This window comes from Lolium perenne, chromosome 4 (genome assembly GCF_019359855.2).
Source record: "Lolium perenne isolate Kyuss_39 chromosome 4, Kyuss_2.0, whole genome shotgun sequence".
NCBI classification, from domain to species: domain Eukaryota; kingdom Viridiplantae; phylum Streptophyta; class Magnoliopsida; order Poales; family Poaceae; genus Lolium; species Lolium perenne.
In genome coordinates, this window is record NC_067247.2 from 268,405,797 (window position 1) to 268,426,184 (window position 20,388).

The 20,388-nt window shown below is 44.0% G+C and overlaps 2 protein-coding genes and 1 long non-coding RNA gene across 31 annotated transcripts; all 3 read left to right on the forward strand.

The window, feature by feature from the left end:
• Positions 1-541: 541 nt before the first annotated feature.
• On the forward strand, positions 542-7,895 carry LOC127294911 (uncharacterized). 12 transcript variants are annotated; one of them, XR_007847214.2, is made up of 12 exons: positions 542-908; positions 1,478-1,618; positions 2,238-2,389; positions 2,634-2,918; positions 3,118-3,245; positions 3,911-4,034; positions 4,108-4,200; positions 4,315-4,392; positions 4,488-4,578; positions 7,191-7,270; positions 7,375-7,461; positions 7,588-7,895. XR_007847214.2 is itself a non-coding variant. In XM_051324823.2 (10 exons), exons 1-9 carry the CDS (start codon positions 671-673, stop codon positions 4,575-4,577), a joined length of 1,329 nt encoding a protein of 442 aa, XP_051180783.1. In that variant the 5' UTR covers positions 542-670; the 3' UTR covers position 4,578; positions 7,588-7,894. The 12 variants fall into 12 exon arrangements, 3 of the variants coding, with proteins under 3 accessions (XP_051180783.1, XP_071675256.1, XP_071675257.1); XR_007847211.2 differs by having other exon boundaries at positions 7,375-7,429; positions 7,588-7,894; XR_007847216.2 differs by having other exon boundaries at positions 7,375-7,404; positions 7,588-7,894.
• A 2,517-nt stretch (positions 7,896-10,412) lies between these two features.
• LOC139839358 (uncharacterized) lies at positions 10,413-10,871 on the forward strand. The gene has a single exon (XM_071829413.1). It carries the CDS (start codon positions 10,413-10,415, stop codon positions 10,869-10,871), a length of 459 nt encoding a protein of 152 aa, XP_071685514.1.
• Positions 10,872-13,771: 2,900 nt separating this feature from the next.
• Positions 13,772-18,931, forward strand: LOC127294912 (uncharacterized). 18 transcript variants are annotated; one of them, XR_007847240.2, is made up of 6 exons: positions 13,775-14,658; positions 15,572-15,655; positions 15,747-15,878; positions 16,119-16,194; positions 16,606-17,861; positions 18,388-18,931. It is a non-coding gene; the product is annotated as an uncharacterized lncRNA (long non-coding RNA). The 18 variants fall into 18 exon arrangements; XR_007847227.2 differs by having other exon boundaries at positions 13,776-14,658; positions 15,747-16,964; positions 17,641-17,699; positions 17,814-17,861; XR_007847236.2 differs by adding an exon at positions 15,372-15,487 and having other exon boundaries at positions 13,772-14,658; positions 15,747-17,861.
• Positions 18,932-20,388: the final 1,457 nt, after the last annotated feature.

Sequence of the window (20,388 nt, forward strand, 5' to 3'; positions counted from 1 at the left end):
GGGATGTAGCCGCGAAATGGCACAAGAAGCCGAGCGAGCGGTGGCGCGCCATTACTCCGCCACGTATCCCCGTACGCTGACCGGCGGCAGCCTTCCCGCGGCAGAAACAAGGAGACAGCCACGTCGGACGGTTCGCTCGCCGATAGTGGGAGCCCACTAGATTTTCCGCGTGCTTCGACGATTTCCCCCTTTTTTACTTTTTGCGGGAGCCCCCGGTTGCCCCCAGCGTGTTGGGTTCGGCCAGAGATCGCGGGCCAAAAAAATTGGACCTATACGGCGAATTTTGTGCTTTTGAGGGCCGAGTAGGAGAAATTTGTTCCGCCAGCGATAAAAAGAACACCTGAGTGGAGATGCTCTTGCTCCCCGGTGAACCGGATGGGGCATGAGGAGGCAACCTGTTTTTTGCAAGGGTTTAAGGGTTTATGAACAGCATCAGTCACCACCGACAGGCATTCTCAAAAAAAAAAAAGTCACCACCGACAGGCGGGCCCGGAGAACAGAGAGATGGAGCGGCAGCGGCCACGAGGTCCCACTCGTCAGCAACTGATGATCGGTCGATGCCCTACTGTCTCTCTTCCTAGTTGAAGGGGATACGAAGCGGCGGCGGTGGCGCGATCGCAAGAGGTTCCGGCTTCAGAGGGCGGCGGTCCGTCGGGATCTAACAAAGGAGATGAGTTCGTCCTCGGAGAAATCCATGCACAAAAGGGCCATGGAGGCCGATCCGACAAGCGGAGAGGAGCAAGTCCAGCCGAAGAAGAAGAATCCGGGGAGGGAGGAGGCGCCCGCACCGCTCCCCGTGCCCGTGCCCGCGCCCTCTGCCGGACCAGCTTTCTTCATTGATCGCCTCGAGCTCCTCGAGGCCAAGATGAAAGCCAAGATTGGAAGAGACAGGGTCGCTCCGAAATTAGGTCTGATTCCTCCCCTTCCCCATCCTCCACAAGCGTCCCCCCATTTAGCTAACTGGTATCTCGCAAGTGTGGCTCAAATTGTTCCCTGTTTGTTTGTTTAATTGATGCATATTCCAAACGTTTTAGTTAACCGTTGCTGGTTTTGCAAATTCAGTCAGCTTTTGCATTCATGACCATGTATATAATAACGTTTCAATTATATTTTCTAAGACTACTCACAATGGTTGTATCATACCTAGTATCATGCACTACATGCATGCAAAAAGCTGATGTGTCACATCAATTAATGATGAAAGAGATGATAGTAGTATCATAGGTAGATACCGTATCATAGCACGTAGTACTCAAAAAATTAATACCAAACAAATCTTGTACACACTTTTGTATTGAGATTCTAAAAATCATTAAATACATGTAACATATGATACTACTATATGATACTATGCATTGTCAAGATAGTATCGTACACTAGTATCATATGCATGATACTACTATATGATACTCTCCATTGTGACTAGTCTGGTATGAGTCAATGAGTGTGTAATTGATGCGTATTTACCTCGTTGTAGCTACCCCGGAAATTCCTACGCTCAAGGACTTCAAACCTCCCACGTATTTTCACACTCGAGAGCTTCTCCATGTCCGCGAAGCTGGAACCAAGGCGGCGCGCACTGCGGCTAAGTCTCTTCTTGGGATTTCATCCTCAGTAGGTATGTAGCACATATGTTTTGCACCAATCCTCTCAGCTTTAGGATGATCAAATGCGTGGCTAGATTTACAGTGCCATAGTCTGCCAACAAGGCAACAAATACATACCCAAAAAACCCATCAAATATAGTTTAGTGAGCATTCTATTTTTTGCTTACCCCTTGAGCCATTGTTATCTACTCCGTACTTAATTTACTGCTGCATTACGTTGCTATGTCATTTAAATAGAAAAATAAATGCTTGGTGTCGGGAAAAGAAAATTAAGACTTACTATATTTTTGGCAAGTCCTTTCGATTTCCATCTTCTCATCAATATACTTTTGAGAAACAATTTTCCGAGAAGTACATCTAAACATTTATGGGTCTTACGTAAACCAAGTGTTCTCTACTTTCCTTCCTTGACTAGCCTCATTATGGTTGTGTTGCAATTCAATTTTTCTGCTAGTTCCATATAACGCTTGAACATCTTTTTTTTCTCACTATATGTCTCCTATAAGTTTCTATTTCTATTGTGCATGTCTAGTTAATTCTAGTCAATTATTTTACTAGTTTAGTACTACAAAAAAGTGATTATCGTCGCACAACTTGATTTATATTTTGCATGAATCTGGGTGGATGCAGGTGGCAAACCTCTAAAACGGTGCTCCGGTTTTTGGATTGATTGGAATGAGGAGAGCAAAACCGGTATTGCTTTGACAACTGCACATCTGGTTTGCACAAGTTCTCCTGTCAACATCTGGTTAGGCGGAGGAGAGTATGCTTCTCATGCTAATGTGAGTCAATGTTTTGTCTATTAACCTTTATGCACGCACTTTCACTTTACTGGGTTCCATCTTAAACTAATAGCTAGGCGTAAAATCTAGTCGCCTAGTTGCAAATTGTCTTTTGCTATTTGACTTCTCTAGTAATGAACATGAAACAGCAAATACGTGTTGCTTTTAAAATATATTTTCATGTACACCTTGCCTGTTTGGTAGCTAATGCTCAAAATTGTGATCTAATCCTTTCTCCCCTTAGGTTACTGTTCATTTGCTAGACGGCACCAGTGCAGAGGGCCAGTTGCTCTACTACCAGCCACATTACGATCTTGCTTTTGTGAAGGTTAGAGTGGATCAATCCGTTCAGGTACCATCTTTCCATGAGGAAGTGATGCTTGCTCAAGAGGTCTTTCGGCTAGGAAGAGACAATATGTTAGATCTAAGGATAACATATGGTAGGGCAGAATATCAGAATTCAACAATGTATCAGCGGTATCACAACATGTACTTCAATTGTACAGGTGATACAAAAGATGACAAGGAGGTAATATTTCTTATCACGTGATTGTATTAAATAATAGCTTTCTTTTCTGAGTTCTTATCACGTGATTGTATTTAAATGCATAGCTTTCTTTTCTGAGTTCGTTTGATGAAATTTGATGTTTTATATTTCAGAATGCTACTACTGCTATAATTTTTTGTTATTATGAACTCTCATATTTTGTAAATGTGAATTGATGTAGTATGACAACGGGGGGCCAGTCGTTGACTTGGATGGAAAAGTTGTGGGAATGTCCAACAATAGTAAGAGAGGGACTTTTATACCTTGGTCTATTTTGGTCAAGTGTGTGGATTTATGGAAGAAATATGAGTGCGTTTTCTCTCTCTCTCATATGCAATTTATAATAAATAGAAATTATGTTTAAACAAATAGCTGCAATGCATAACTTATGTAAGTAATGTTATGTTTGAAAAAAATAGCTGCAAAAGGTAATTTAGCAGCTATAGTTAGTAAGCAAAAGCATGAGTGGATCTTTGATGGGGTTAAGGTGGGCACATTGAGACCGCAAATTTTTAAGAAAGAAATGATGATTGCATTACCATTATGCTCCACGTGATTGCTTATAGAAAAAGTGCAGAGCAAGGTTTAATAGGAATCTATGCTTTGTTTTGTCTTTCAATTTCGATGGCCAAGTTTCCCGAACCCATCAATTTTTGATGGACTGAACTTAACCTAGTTGGGATATTGTCTCTACAATTTTCGTGTGATACTCATCCTGTTTATATTGAAATATGTTGTTTTATTTTAACATCAAATCATGAAAGATTTTTTTTATAATCTTGTTCAACTATTTGTCATGTCTCATCTCACTTGGGCCCTTTTTGAACTCTATCCAAATTGAAATTTTTGGTTACTATTGGATCTTTTTACAGCATGCTAGAAAGAAGTTAAATTCCAGTAAAGACGGCTCATTTAAAAAGTTTTACTTGCTCATGTATACATTGTTTGAAATATTCAAATGGTTATATGGTTAGGTATAAGTACATCCCCCGGCCCCACCTTGGGATGTCGTTTAAGGCCATCAAGCTCCTTGAGCCTGCTCATCTTGATAAGATATGGCGTATGTATAACATTGATGATGGTCTTGTTGTTCGCAAGGTATATAATGCCTTCCTAAAGATGCTCAATTTCTCATACGGATAATGGTTAATGATTGTCATTTGAAACTTAGGTGTCAAAAGGATCTCATGCCGAACAATTTGGAATCCAAAGAGGTGATATTATTGAATGCATCAATGGAAAATGTATTTCTACAACAATTGAGGTTGGTGTAGTAGAGATTTGTTAGGTTTCAAATTAAGTGAAAATAAATTACATTTGTGTGATATTTAGTAGCTTCATGGTCTTGACCTTTATGTTTTTATTCTGCTATTATTAGTTGGAAAATATGTTGGCGAGCATATGCAAGGGCTCCTCAGACAATCTAAATGACCTTAATGTTGAAATTCATGTTTCTGTAAGTTCAACTACTTGTTCATGTCATCCGTTCTTGTATGAAACTATTATTAGTGAAATGTTAGTACTAAAAGATGTCTTATGCTGACTTCATAGGTTAGGGTGTTCCACACGCTAAAAAAGCACCGAACGACGGGACAGTTGGCTGCAAGTGTATCAGATCTTGGAGAAGTTATTATGGACTGAGGTACACATCTCAACTTTTAACCTAGTACCATCTAATAGTTGTCTAGATCTAAACTACCTGTAATATGTAGACTTGTCATCTTGTCGATATCCACATGGCAATAAGCATTCACTATTTGATTAAAGAGGTTTCTTACATGGGTTTCCTTACAAAATACGCGAATACAAGATCCGAGAAAAAAACACAAGAATGATGCAGTTCCATGTTATGGAGTCTCTAGATGCCCTGAAACTCTCTTTCTCCTTGGTGATTCCAACCTCCTTGCAGACTTCTGATGCATTTTTCTACTTCTCTCCCTTGAGACCCTTCCTTCTCAAGCACACCAAAGCATGAGTTGTACGGGCACTGAGATTTAAGACCCAAAGGTCTGGAACTTGGTCAATAATGGTAAACAAACTATTTGTTTTTTTCTTGAGAGAAGTAAACGAAATATCTAGCAAAGCATAATTAAGTTATAGATTGCTCATATCTAACTTGTTCACCAGAGACATTCTCTGGTGGAAGGGACATCAATTTTGTACTAAGTGTAAAGTGTAAAACAGATGGAATTTTGTATGTTTCTATTCTCCAAGTTCAACGCCCGTGGGTGTTGACAAGAAGGAGCACATGAGTCTTGCATAGGTTAATATTAGTATATATACTGCAATTAACATGATTTTACAAGGCAACAAGAAAAGAACAAGGCAAAACTGGTAAACCTAGATATATCTTTAGGTTCATCACAATAAATAAATTCTAAGCTGCAGGTATCTGTTTAAGAGTGAAATCATATACATCTTATTGGTCAGAGGACTCCCTTTCTACTGACTTTCAGTTTTTCCTTGGTATCCAAGAGATTCTTAAAACTGAGGTGCATATCACATCTTTAGTTGGTTAGCTAAGAACACAGACTCATCCAACTTTCTCTCTGCAAATCAGCAACATGATACCACACTTGAATATAAAGGTAGTAAATCAGAATTTTTACCCAAGGAGAAGGCACCAAGCAAGTAGTTGGTAGCAAAATTTGGATCTACATTTGCTTCCCAGATGCCAAATACAGGACCAGGGGACCTGAACTAAATTGTGCCCTCAAAGAAATTTCAGGAAATAATCCAATCTGTTTTTTATTTTATTTCTGGAACTTGGTAATCACAAGCAAAGCACACATAATGAGATCGAAACATACTATGTTACTGAATTTTGCTTCTACAAAGCCTGCCTAAGTCGTGCTATCTCAGTCACTTCCCTTAATTGTGCTTGAAACCTTGTCGGTTTGTCGAGCCTTAGAGCAAGAACAATAGTGTAGCCGGTAGCTGGCTATAAGAGTTTGTCACATTATCTATAGTCAGTTTATAGCTAGCATGTAGAATAGTAAGCTATAAAAGTATAGTACTTTTACAATACATGGTCCACCTTTTAGTCTCACATAGTGCCTAGGAGCACGTGCTAGAGCTGGCTATTTACGTGTAGAGCTGGCTATTGCACGTTCTAGAGCCCACTTCCCTCCTCTCTCCTAATCTCTCTCCTCCAACTAAGCAAACATATAATATTTAATCTCTTATAGCCAGCTGACTGGATCTTATTAGGACGCTGGGCACTAATTTTGAATTGTGTGACATTTCGCAAAGGAAAACGCTTACGAATCCCCAGGGGATCCCTCGTTCTCATCGTCCGCTTCGGCTGGACGACGCGTGTCCTTCCGCCTGGAGGCATCGATGGGTACAAGCCCACCACACCAGCGTTATCCCTTCCAACGATTATCCTCCACACGACTTCTCCCTTTTTCTCCTCCGCTCCGCATCCCCACCGTGGCGCAGTTAGTCGGCCACCATGCCACTGCCTCTCGCTGCAGTTGCTCTCAGCAACGAGGACGATGCGGGCGAGAAGCAGTAGTTGGTGGCTCCTTATAAAGAAAAGGGTCAAATAACAAGCCAGATCCAACCCAGGGGTTTCCTATCCCCGCACATGCCCCTGCCCTAGTGCAGTCGCCACCAGCGCCGCCTCCACACCAACCCTGTACCTCCGCCGACGGCCGCTGGCCGGAGCGTTGCTGGTTCGACGACGCCGTCCTGAAGACCATGCCACGCCAGGTCTGCTGCTCGTAATTTTATTGGTTTGCTTCCATCTATCCGGCCTAGCAGTTTATTTGTTTCTCCGGCGGGCAATCGTGTAGGTTTGGACGTGTTCAGCAATAGTGGTTTCCTGACTCAGTCTTAGAAATAGCTAGTACGGCTCGATCTGGTAGCAGCTTGGTCAAAGTACCTACTCGAATCAAAGAATCAGCTGCCTACCAAGGACGTGTAGTCCTATTAATTCATGGCTGTCTTTATTTTACCAATCTGAATACTAATTGATGCTAGCAAGTTCTAGCTAGTATTGCCCCTAACTGATTGATCTGGTAGTTTGCACGTCTTGGCTCAGGGTTTTGGTATAAGCTTAGACCTTGGACTAGGTACACTTCTTATTTGTAATTCTGGTTCGATGTTGCCCAGTGAAACCACTCTCTGGATACGAATAATGGTATGAATGCTGATGATTGACACGCAGTAGAACGGCAAGCGCGTACAACTTAGTAATGTTGATGTTACCTTACAGTAGTATAGTATTTTTAAACGTGTTCTTATCCACAGGTGTCAGGATTGTCGGTGCCGATACTAATTCTGCCGTTGAGCGTTGAGGTTAAGGCTAGTGCATGACGAACCTCGTCTCTGTATGTGTGATTGTGTTGTTCGGTCTTCTTCTGAGTTGCTTGTTTTTTCATGTTTGATGCTTTCATCAATTCGATATTGTTCTTCTAAACTTTAAGAGTTGCAGGTTGGTAATTTCGAGCCAACACTACGGCAGGTTGGTAATTTCGAGCCACACGCTGGTAATTTCGAGCCAGCCCTGCAAAAACTCATAGTTCAGTTTTCAGTCGAATTCTGTGTTTCAGAGTGAAGTTTGATCATGTTCATTGACCAATGTTGGTTCCATATTGTACTTGCTGAGTACTTCTGTACTCATCCTTGCGTTTTATTTGGTTTTCAGGTACAAAGTAAACGGGATATGCATGGGTGACGGGCGTAGCACTTATACCACCACACTCCATCACATATTTCTAGATAATGCTTAGTGAACCATCATACCATTACTCTAGTTGTTCTAAAATGTTCGTTGCCTATCTATTTGTGTTCTTTGGAATGGCTAGTGTGAGCTCTTTGTGGCTCGTATCTTTATTTTTGTTAGCCTCCAGCAAAGTTGTGAATCATAAGTTGTGTCCTTGTCTATGTGTATTATGTTCATACTTTTTGTCAAATATATATAAACTGCCTGTCGTGGATCTCCTTAAAAACAAAGGAGGTGATATCTGATATTCCTATCGTACTGTTTTGGATAGTGTGGTACATCAGCAGGTAGTGCTGATACCTGGGATGTTAGAGCATCTCTAGCCGTCTCCCCCCCAGGATGGCGTTTTGTCATCCGGATGGACGAAAACGGCCCAGTCGCGCCCCCGGTTCCTCGTTTTCGTCCGGATTAGGCCTTTCATCCGTCCGGAGAGCCCAGGCCATCCCCGGCCCCCCGGGGAGCGCTCGGGGACTCCGGATGAGAGAAAATCGCGGGAACCGTTCGGTGGCCCCGACCTGTCGGCGACAATGGCATGGGTTTCTACGGCAATACCCTCGTCTTCACGATCTACGGCACTACCCTCGTCTTCCCGATCTACGGCAATACCATCGTCGAACGAAAGCTTTGAACTCTCAAGTGGTGCAACATAGACAAATTATATATAATTCGAATAAACATAAAAATTACATATAAAAACTTTAAAACAAACTTTAACTATTTCTTCTTCCTAGATGGCCCCGCCTCATCGTCGTGGCGGCGACGCTTCCGGCTCGTCACCTCCTCGTCGGAGGAAGTTGAGTCCTCCTCGTCGTCGTCCTCATCAGCATCCTCCTGCTTCTCCTCCTCTTCCTCGGCCTCTTCCTCGGCCTGCTCCTCGGCCTGCTTCTCGGCCTCTTCGTCCTCCTCCTCGTCGTCATCCCATTCGTCCTCGCTGGCCGGCGGGGGGGAATCGTCGCTGCTGGACGATGCAGCTGGATCCCACCAATGGCGCCATCCAGGCGCCTTCCCCTCGCTGTCGGTGTCCGATGGCCAAGAGCGATCGCTCATGGTTGACAGAAGATGGTGAGGAGAGAATAGATGAATGGCGTCGGCCGTTGGAAACCGTATATGTAGGTCTCTCGACGAAGAGAGCGGCGGTTGCTCTTCCGCGGAGTTCATGCTCCATTACGGCGGTTCTCGCGTCGAGGCTACTTCGACCGTTCCCGACGAGGCGTTTGGGCTCTCCAGACCACTTCGCGGACCATTATTACGGCGGTTCAAAGCGACGAGGGCACTCCGACGGTTGCCCTTCCCGGCGACACCGTCGCTATGCAAGCGGTGGGTGAAGGCGACCATGGGCTCGCCACTGGGAAAATGGGCCTCCCCAGGCCAAAAAATACATCCATCCGGCGCTAAATAGCGCCGGATTTCGGCCTGGGGAGCCCCAACGGCTGGGGATGCTCTTACAATCGGGCTACCGGTGGGGAGTAGCAGCGGGCTCGCCGCCTCAGCCACGCTCTGTCGCTGGTTCCTCAAGCACGTGTCCTGTTTCCCGTGGCTGGTGCTGCCCATGGAAAGCAAGATGCAAGGTTTTTATTAGCAGATTTTTTGTTCCTTTGTAGCAATATTCTTCTTTCTATTCTGCAATCTTTCTATGTGAGGTGAAAATCTTTAGAATGTTTTGGAGCAGATTTTACCCTCTTTTAATGCAAATCCGCAAAACTGATGTAGCGATTTTTTTTTCTCGCTAGGAGTTCGGAGTGTCGAGTGGAAGTAGAAGCGAAGTTAGGGATACCTGGTGGTGGAACACTGATCAACCTGTGCATTCCTGGTTTGACCTGGTTTCTGGCGGTTCCTTAAACCAAACCGTCTACTACAGTTTTATTTGGTTTGGTCTGGTTTAGACATTCAAGACAGGAGGTGATTAGCTGGTTCGGTGCGGGCTGGTCTGACGGTGTAACCGGTTTTGCACCGTTCCAGCGCTCAAAGAGATAGAACGGGCGCTCGGCAGCCACGGCCCACGGCACGGGAAGCCCCGCCTCCTCATCACACTGCTGTTGGCCGTCGTCCACTGCCGAGAAGGAACGGCTGCCGTCCGCCGCCGAGAAGGAACGGCCACCGTCCGCCGCCGAGGAGAAGGCGCCATCGCCGCCAGCCTCCACTGATCCCTCGGCAGGAGGCTCCCATCAGCTGGTGGCCGTCGCCATCGTCCTCGCTGCTGGTGCCGTCCGGCACGCGCTCGCACACGTCGATGTCGGGAAGGCAGCAGTGCGCGGAGAAGAAGCTGGCGACGTGCTCCCACGCGGCGCCTGCCGGCGTGCTCGCTAGCGTGGCCTCCACGACGCCGGGCGGCGCCGCCGCGGCAACTGCCCACCCTCGTTCCAGGCACGGGATTTGTGTGGCTGTTTTAGAACGGTTTGACCAGTTTATCTTGGTCCAACCCATCTCAAACCAGCAGGAGATTCTCTAGTACGGTTTGAACGCGTAAACCAACAAACACCGGCACAAACCAGTCATACGGTGTGGTGCGGTGTGGGCTGATGGTTTCAGCGGTTTCGCACCAAACCATGCCCGGGGTTAAACACTGATGTCCAGAAGGCTATTAAGGAGAAGAAGGATTGTTTCAGACGCCTGTAGTGCATACAACATGGAGAAGTACAAGGTAGCAAAGAAGGCCGCAATGCGAGCTGTGAGTGAAGCAAGGGGTCAGGCGTGAGGACCTCTACCAGCGGTTAGGCACGAAGGAAGGCGAAAAGGACATCTATAGGATGGCCAAGATCCTAGGGAGGAAGACGAGGGATGTTGACAAAGTCAAATGCATCAAGGACGGGGCAGACCAGCTTCCGGTGAAGGACAATGAGATTAAGCATAGATGGCGGGAGTACTTCGACGGGGTGTTCAATGGGGAGACCGAGATCTCTACCATTGAACTGGACAACTCCTTTGATGATACCAGTTGGCGTTTTGTGCGGCGAATCCAGGAGTTTGAGGTCAATGAGGCGTTGAAAAGGATGAAGGGAGGCAAGGAAATGGGCCTTGATTATATCCTCATTGAGGTGTGGAGAGGCCTCGGAGACATAGCGATAGTATGGCTAACTAAGCTCTTCAACTCCACTTTTCGGGCAAACAAGATGCCAGAAGAATGGAGACGCAGTATATTAGTACCAATCTTCAAGAACAAATGGGATGTTCAGAGTTGTACTAACTACAGTGGATTAAGCTTATGAACCATACAATGAAGCAATGGGAGAGAGTCATTGAGCACCGTTTAAGACGAATGACAAGCGTGACCAAAAATCAGTTTGGTTTCATGCCTAGGAGGTCGACCATGGAAGCCATCTTCTTGGTACGACAACTCATGGAGAGATACAAGGAGCAAAAGAAGGACCTGCATATGGTGTTCATTGACTTGGAGAAGGCCTAGATAAGATACCGTGACACGTCATGTGGTGGGCCTTAGAGAAATACAAAGTCCCAGCAAAGTACATTACCCTCATCAAGGACATGTACGATAATGATGTGACAAGTGTTCGAACAAGAGATGGCGATACCGATGACTTCCCGATTAAAATAGGACTACACAAGGGGTCATCTTTGAGCCCTTATCTATTTGATTTGGTGATGGATGAGGTCACAAGGGATATACAAGGAGATATCCCATGGTGTATGCTCTTTGCGGATGATGTGGTCCTAATCGATGATAGTCGAACGAGGTAAATAGGAAGTTAGAACTATGAAGACAAACCTTGGAATCGAAAGGTTTTAGACTTCATAGAACTAAAACTGAGTACATGATGTGCGGTTTTAGTACTACTACGCACAAGGAGGAGGAGGTTAGCCTGGATGGGCAGGTGGTGCCTCCGAAGGACACCTTTCGATACTTGGGGTCAATCCCGCACAAGGATGGGGATATCGATGAAGATGTGAACCACCGGATCAAAGCCGGATGGCTGAAGTGGCGCCAAGATTCTGGCATTCTTTGTGATAAGAGAGTGCCACAAAAGCTAAAAGGCAAGTTCTATAGGACGACGGTTCGACCCGCAATGTTGTATGATGCTGAGTGTTGGCCGACTAAAAGAAGGCATGTTCAACAGTTAGGTGTGGCGGAGATGCGCATGTTGAGATGGATGTGTGGCCACACGAGGAAGAACCGAGTCCGAAATGATGATATACGAGATAGAGTTGGGGTAGCACCGATTGTAGAGAAGCTTGTCCAACATCGTCTAAGATGGTTTGGGCATATTCAGCGCAGGCCTCCAGAAGCTACAGTACATAGTGGACGGCTAAAGCGTGCTAATAATGTCAAGAGAGGACGGAGTAGACCACACTTGACATGGGAGGAGTCCGTAAAGAGAGATCCGAAGGACTGAGTTTCACCAAAGAACTAGCCATGGAAAGAGCCGCATGGAAGCTTGCTATCCATGTGCCAGAACCATGAGTTGGTTACGAGATCTTATGGGTTTCACCTCTAGCCTACCCCAACTTGTTTGGGAATAAGGCTTTGTTGTTGTTGATGCTGCAACTAAGGTGGAAATCCTTTGAAGATTTTTGTAGCAGAATTATTCCCCTTTTGATGCAAATCTACATGACAATTGCAGCGAATTTTTTCTTCCTTCGCCGCAATTGAGGTGGAAATTCTTTGAATGGCTTTTAGCACAATTTTTGCCCTTTTGATGCAAGTCTACATAACAAATGTAGCGAATATTTTCTTCTACCGCTGTAATTTTTCTATGTGAGATGCAAATCCATAGATGATTTTGTAGCATAATTTTTCTTTCTTGATCCAAATTTACATAACAATTGTAGCAAGAATTTTCAAGGCTCTTTTCAAGAGGTGGTGTTGCTTCCAGAGGTGCTGCAGAGGTGTGAACGGCGGTGCGAGCGGGCAACCTATGCTACAAGCGGCCGCGAAGATGTGGCAACGTCTTCTCGATCAGGCGACGACTTCTCCATCGACCGATGACCGGCAGGACTCACGGGGAGGTCGGGGCATGTTGAGCGATTACGACGCGGATGCGCTATTCGCCATATACTTTTTGCGAGCGTGGGATTTCCTTTTCTCTTTCTTGGATGGGGCAGAGGGGGGTCCATCACATGGGAGACGAAATTTCAATGCGTGCACTGGCCAAACCGAGGGAGGCGATCATGTGCATCGACGGCTGCGCACCCGGGGGATCGGGGGATTTGATCCCGGGAGACGCTCAGCGTTGTCCTTTCGCGAAGGATATAATGTTGATTGAATGTGTACTTCTCTCGGTATAGATGGATATGAACATTCGCCCTGTCAGGGTTGTTTTGCTCACAAAAGGCCTCTCACTTCACTCATAACGTGTTACTCTTTTCTGCTGGTGTTGTTGTCTCTTGAACCGGTGTCGAAAAAGGAACGCTAGTAGATGGGATGCACCTTTTTTTTCTTCTTCTTTTCTTTATTGTGAACTGCTGTACATATGTAGTAATCTAGATTCTCTGGAACTTGTTTTGCACTAGACCAGCACACTTCATTAAACTAGTGTATGTACATTGGTCTCGAGAAGTGTCTTCACATTATTTTGTTATCGTTGGACCTTTGGTGTTTTGTAAACCAGCGTGATGCATTGACATCAATATGCTATAATTTTACAAAGACAATGCAGACCTGTTTAATATTCTTGTACCATAAGAATATACGTGTCAGTCTAAAATGCACTTTTGAACCAAAGCTTATATGCTCCCGCTTAATTTTTTTTTTTGCAAAAATAGCAAACAAAATTTTAAAATATGATTTTTTTTATACAACGAACATGGAAATGTGATCTAGCTGGAAGCAAAATTGTGGTGAGAAATGACATGTTTGGTGGCCCTTGCAAAAATAACAAAATATGGTGTTGTTTGGAGCCTTTGGATTTGTTATTTGCAACAATCACATTTGACTTTTTTGCACAGACTATTACATGCATTTTTAAGGAGATTTTGGCATGCTATTAGAGCACATGTTCATGGTACACAAATTTCATATTTTCATATGAGCTCGGGAGCAGAAAAACCATGTCATGGTAGGTATTTTTCTCTATCTCTCTATATATATATACTTAAAAAGACTAAACTGGTTCCTTATTCTGCCCAGCCAACGATACGTCAAACTTTGGTCCTCATTCGTCGTCCTCCCGTTCCGCACCTGGGCCGCATCCGTTTTCTACCAAACCGCTCCCATCTATCGGGCCTCTCTCAATCGACGCCTGCACACCCGCCCATCTTCATGTATCTCCGCTGCGGCGCCGCCCCTGCCACCGCGTCTCCGCATCAGCCGTCCTCCGCTCGCGCCAGAAGCCTCCATCCTCTAGCTCTCGCAGTTCCGGTAGGAGACCATGACCTTTGTCGGGCACTCGCCGCCATCGGCGATAAGGTCAACATCCGACGCGTGATGTCCTGGAGAGAATCGACGGATCTGGCGTTGTTGCTATGGCCCCTTGGCCGTCGTCAGTCGTCACCGGATCCACCTCCACGCCCGCGTCGCCGCCTACCTGTAGCCGTGCTGCCTCCATCGTTCTCGCGCCTGTGCCATCGCCTTTGCCTGCACCTGTGCCACAGCCATCGCTCTCTCTCTCTCGCACCACCCTGCCAGTGTCGCCGCTGTTGTTCTCCGATCCGTCCGACCATGTTCCCATGCTACAAATTCCCGTCATCGCAGTGTTGATCGCCGTAGGTGGCAGCCGCAGCTCAACCGCTACCTCGGGAGGTCCTCCTAAATCATCCAGGTTGTATTATCCTCTCTTCTCCATCTCAGTCTTAAATTACTGCTCACAACTCACACGTATCATCCTTCTTTCTGTTATATGGTTCAACCAGTAATCACATAAACCTAATTGTATTCTTGTGATAGTTCGGTTCCAGCCCACCAGGTGTTTGTGCAAATGTCTAAGAGTTCAAATTCCTTTTGTTCAATAAATGAGAGGTTCTTTTTCCTAATACTTCTGGATGACATGCTAATGAAACACCTCCAATGATGCCATGTCGTGAAGTCATGAGGACCCCCAGGTGTGTAGCATTTATCTACTCTTATTCTAATCTAAACCATATATCGTTCAGCAAGTTATATTTATTTGTTCTTATCTAACTAAACTGTAGAGCTAGCATTTGCTCCATACACCATTTAATAATTATTGTCCTCATGGTTTTCTAGAGGTTTCGCTTAATTTCTAGCATAGTTATAGTTAATTAAATAAATAGTTATACTGACATGTTAGATGTAATAGTCTGCAGTTCTATGATCCCTAAGCGTTGGGGTTTGTAAATTATAAACAAATTAGGTATAATGGAGTCCCATTAATTAGGCTTTCTGTCAAACTTTTCATGTCACTAAAGGTTTAGAAATGATGCTTGTCTAGAGGAATGTAGTAGCAAGGCCTGCACCTTATTTCTGTAGGAGCACAACGGGTATGATTGGAGCATATGGATATTCCGTGCCCTCACTGATCTTCATATAGATGACGATGTAACGCGAAAAATTGCAGTGCTTATCTAGAAGATTAGTGAGCTCTCACATCTGAAGTGGAAATTCACTGTTAGCTTGGTTCCACCCAAGGATAGTATGAAACTTGATTGTCAGCTTTGAAATCCCATAATAAATTCGGATCACATTGGTTTTATTTTATCAGTTTGGTTTTGTGGAGTTTTTAATATTTTATGACTTCCTGAGCTTGAGATAGAGGCACTGATTCTTTTTCTATGGAATTTCTTGGTGTGTTCAGCTGTGTAGATGACAAAGTGGTTAGTGCATCAGACTATATTGTGTCACTTTTAGGAGATAAGAATCCGGAAAATTGCGGGAGGTGAACCTGCCTCTGTGACAGTATAGTGTATACTGGTGTGATTGTTGATGACTAATTCCTATAGCATTCTGATTTTTCGGATATATCTAAAGCTTGCAATGTGATTTGTTTCGCTGCAGGGTAATACCCATCCATCTGCAGCGCTGCCGATAGCCTTATTCTGCTCTTCATCTTCCTGATTTGAATCACATGAACAGAGCAAGGTAAGCATATTTTCTAATCTGAACTGTCGGATGCTGATATTCTGGTTCTCTGATTTTTTTATTCAGCTGATTGATTAACTGCAAACCACAGAACGCCAAGGACGCCGACCACTGTGGCCGAGCTTGCTGTGTCGATCAAAATGCTCGCGGTCCTGGCCAGCCGCGGCGTGTTCCAAGCAGCACACGCGATTAAGTTCTACGCTTCGCCATAGCCCCCTTTTAGGTAACCTAACTTCATAGGGGAAATCTGAGATAGAATTCCACGATTAATTCTGTGGCATTGATCTTTTGTTAGGGCATATGCTGCATTGATCTCTGCTTGTACTTCTGTGCCACAAGATATTATTCCATTGCCTGGAAATAGCCTTTTATTGCAGTAAAAAAATACTGTAAGCTGTCCCGCACATTATAGTGTGGGAGCCTACTGTTCATATGGCAGTTAAGCTGGTTATTGGTGCTGCAGCTGACCGCCATGGCCTCCATATGCTACACATATGCAGCTCAAGCATACTCAGACTTGATTCTTGTTGTCGCTCATGGTATGACATTGTTCCAGAATATCCATTTCATTATGTTGTTACTTCATTATGTTGCACATTTATATCTCCAAATTTAGCATATCTTGATGTCCCAAACTATAGACGATGAATCAAAAAGTAGGGCTTTGCTGGAGTTTCACGAAAAGCTGTCATGCCATTTTTCAAGGACGCTTTGGATATATTGGGCTGACCGATGTATGAGTATATTCTTGTTTGGTCATTTGAACTGATATTTCCATGTTTATATATAAAAAATAAATATTCATTGACTTCACACCGTTGCCAAAAAAACATTTTATGATAAAAGCACATTCTTGAAAACTACCATTTCGTAGACGTGCATTGCACCTGCGTGTTCATTGCACCTGTGTGATATACTAATAATCTATTGTGAACTGCGAGTGCCAATAGTAGGGAACTAGGGGAGGTTATCTCCCAGAATCATAGGAGAGAAGAACTGAAGAAGCGATACCTTAGTTTGGTATGATGCAATGAGAAGAGTACAATGTTTGAGAGGCTCAGAGAGTACCAAGGCACAGGTGCAATGTTAGTGGATTACAGGTTGGAAAAACAAGGCTATTCAGAGTTCAGACACCATGTGCATGTTTGCTGCTGCTAGATGATTTTGCTTGTCACAGGACTGTTTATGACCGACAATCCAGGGCTTCGGTAATTGACGGGGGCTATTCTGGCCCCATTTTTTACTATAAAAACGATTTCATTTGGAGAAGATGCAACAGAGGAACCAGCCACACGACACCAACAAGCAGGTGAAGGTTACTGGGTTTTTTTTTTGGTTCTTTGAGTTAGTTGTGATTGTTATCACTAGATGTTGTAGGACACAACTTATTTTGTGAAGATCACTCCTCAAATGCACTGACTGAAGTGCCATATCATGTAGGATTTGCTTTGTTATGTTTTTCACAGTACAATTAAAACTTATAAATATGGCTTCATGACAATGGAGTGGTGAAATGCCCATCCAGCTTTGCAATCCTCTGTATTTGCAAATTCTCTAGATAGATCAAGTTCATTTGACAATGTTTAAAGAAGCATCACTGACAGATATTGTCTTCAGTGCTTCCCAAAACCAGGTGCTGAAGTACATTCTATCTAGACAATACTATTTGAAAATAAGGCCTAAAACATCTTGTTTTGATTCAGAGGGTTTTGCCACCCCTACACTCAGCAGCATTTCATCCAAAACAATCTTGATGCTAACTGAAACATGAAAAGTAAAACAAATCAGGATAGATATAATTCACAAATCAGGTGGACCTGTATTTTGTGTTATCTTGTGGTGGCAGAACCATTTGTCATTAATCCTTTAACAGATTATTGTCGGGTCTAAATTTCCGTTCTTACAAAGATGAAATAAATAAATGTTGATCTATTCATAGCTGGATGTACCTGTGGGCATTCTAATTGTGTTTGCTGGATGTATAGTAAAACACACACAGATCAGGAAGGCCAAGGAAATATATTGAGTTTACTGGATTGATGAAGTATGTTATTGCAACTTTTTTCTGAATTAATGTTGTCCACTGTTTCTATTTTTTTACATACAGCCTTTCAGGTTATCACTATTGTCCTGAACCATGCCATTTTATATTGATCAGATCTGATACCTTATAGAGGGTGGTATTTTGCCGTAGAACTGCAGAGAGGTAATTGTTTCATTTGTAAGAGAATTAAAAAAAGTCAAAAGTTGTTCCTTATGTAAAACTGAAATATATGAAAACACATTATATATTCTTGCGAGAGCTACTACATAATTACGTATCATCAAGCTTCTAAATTAGTGTGCCATTTTCCATCTTCCCGATGATTGATAAGATAGTAAATCATCAGTTCTTATTAAATTAAATATTAACAATTTTCAGCGCATTTACTCATCATCTAGAGTAAACTGCTTTTGAGACTATATAACATGAACGAGTCCAGGATAGTATTGATCTTACCTTAGCCTGATAATTGATAATTTTACGATTGTGTGAGAAGTGAATGGTAGAAGGATACCAAAATGAAAACTTAAATCTGAAGTTTTTTTTGTGTTGTCACATTAACATGAAGTTCTGGGAGTGTGAAAAAGTTGTGTTTTTCGGCCCTATTATTGTACCTGAAGTTTTGTTGTGTTGTCACATTAACCTGAAGTTTTGTTGTGTTGTCACATTATGACCAAGGGGTTCCCAGTTCACAGTCAACCAACAAGATATTGATGAGAGCGCAACAAGGTATGCCACCCAATGAGAAGCTATATTTCGTTCAGCAGTAGACCCACTAAGGAAGAATAATAACTTCCAATTGCACAACAAGATGGAGATATCTGAACTCTGAACCCAGTCAGGAATCAGAAAATCCTGGTTGCAACATCAATACAAAAACGGTGGGAGAAGTCAGTTGCAACCAGCAACATGCAGAAGAGCCAGCCTGCAGTCCTTCTACGGCCAGCAACACTTCAAAGAAAGACCATCATTATACTCCTACCAACAATAGCGGTGAAGCAGTACCTCAAACACTTTACATCTTCGGAAAAAACAAGACAAATGTTGTGATGCGTGCCAAAATATTCTAGCTATACTTTGTATATAAAACTAACTTGAGACTGAATTTATAACTGAGTTTAGGGAATACATCCTTAGCCAACAATTTTACTTGTGCTTGATTAGGAGCAGTTTAGGGAATGTCATGTCGAGAAGTTAGTAGAATACATGGCGTGGGAGTTTCGTTTTGGTTATCTGATGAACGACACACACTCTCTCGCCACTAGAGAGCATACATCTGGCACAGTGCCATATGCAACTAGATCGGCTTCCCCTGTTTGCTTTTCCATCTATTTCTCTTCGTGGGAGCCCATATTGAATATGTTTCTACACGATTTCAAAGTAAATGTTTTACTCTTTCAATATACCGTGGCAAACTCATCAAGGCAATGTTGCTAAGGATGTAGTCAGTGATTAGCAATGAACTGTGTGTATTTTAAAGTTGCACCTGGTTTTTTTTTTGAGAACCACATATTTCATTAATCAAAAACCAAATTACATGAAGCAACACATGTGAAAACTAAAAGACAAACCGAGATAAAATGATTATCCTAAATTTACAGATAAAATTCTAAAAGATCAAGAAATGCAAAACGATCCCTAGGGTTTCTTGCAACCACCGTAGCCAGCGGCCGCCGTCCAATTCCAACGCCGCCGAGACGGACGCTGAGCCTCCACCATTGCAAGATCCAAAAAAGCATCATCGCCAACGAGTCTTTGTGAGTCGATGAACAGCCTGCTGCAAGCAACGAGGCACATGTCGCTGTTGCACGCCGACCGGGGGATGTCCCGTGCTGTCTTGTACCAAGAAACGCCGCATCCCGTCGACGAAGTCGGGGAAGAACCGCATATCCACCACCTACGAACCAACATCTTCGCTCCAGAAGAACCACCTCGCCCCGGCCACCAGTGCCATCGTGGACAACGACAAGCGCCAGTGACACGTCGGTCTTCAGATCTCGCTAGATCTAAAGACCGACGAGAAGACCAAGCTGCTGACCTGAAAGATCGACAAGCACACGTTGCCAACAACTCCGAGACGCCGCCGTGAAGGTCGCTGCCGGTGTGGGAGTGGAGTTGAGGCAGATTTATTTGCTCGGGCGACGCTCCCACCACCCTAACGACGCACAATAGTAGCCAAGCCCTAACTACAAAACGGAGGAGGAACGAGGTCCCCTCCCCCTCCTGCCGTCGGAGCGGCAAGCGGAGGGAGAGGGGCCCAGATCTCACGCCGGTGGAGATTGGATCTGGCCGCCGCCGCCTGGTCTCCCGAGAGTTGGGCGAAGGGGTATCGCGCGTTTTGCACATGGTATTGTTGGTATTACATGAAAACAATAATGCATTGTCCCATTCCTTGATTATTTTAGCCCTTTTCTTGCTAATATTAACAAAGTTTGTGGGTCTAGAATTGCAGAACTACAAGAATTTGTCTTGCTAAGGCCCGGGCAACTAGGTCTTGATATGATGGCACAAGAAATTGTTGCAGGGTCACAATCAGCGGCACCGTGTATCAGTGATAAACTAAACGCGCAACCTATTGGTGTTCATGTCTTCATAGCACGATCCACATGCCCTCCATTACCTCAGCTTTTGCAGGAAACTTTAGGAGTTAGCAATGATATTATCATCTGTTCACACCCTTTTTCTTGGT

What these genes read in the sequence shown, in the direction of transcription:
- LOC127294911 (XM_051324823.2), top strand. Translation starts at nt 671, where the DNA reads ATGAGTTCGTCCTCGGAGAAATCCATGCACAAAAGGGCCATGGAGGCC. An exon ending in TGGGATTTCATCCTCAGTAG is followed by an intron (nt 1,619 to 2,237) that starts GTATGTAGCACA and finishes GGGTGGATGCAG; the next exon opens with GTGGCAAACCTCTAAAACGG. An exon ending in ATACAAAAGATGACAAGGAG is followed by an intron (nt 2,919 to 3,117) that starts GTAATATTTCTT and finishes GAATTGATGTAG; the next exon opens with TATGACAACGGGGGGCCAGT.
- LOC139839358 (XM_071829413.1), top strand. Translation starts at nt 10,413, where the DNA reads ATGGCCAAGATCCTAGGGAGGAAGACGAGGGATGTTGACAAAGTCAAA.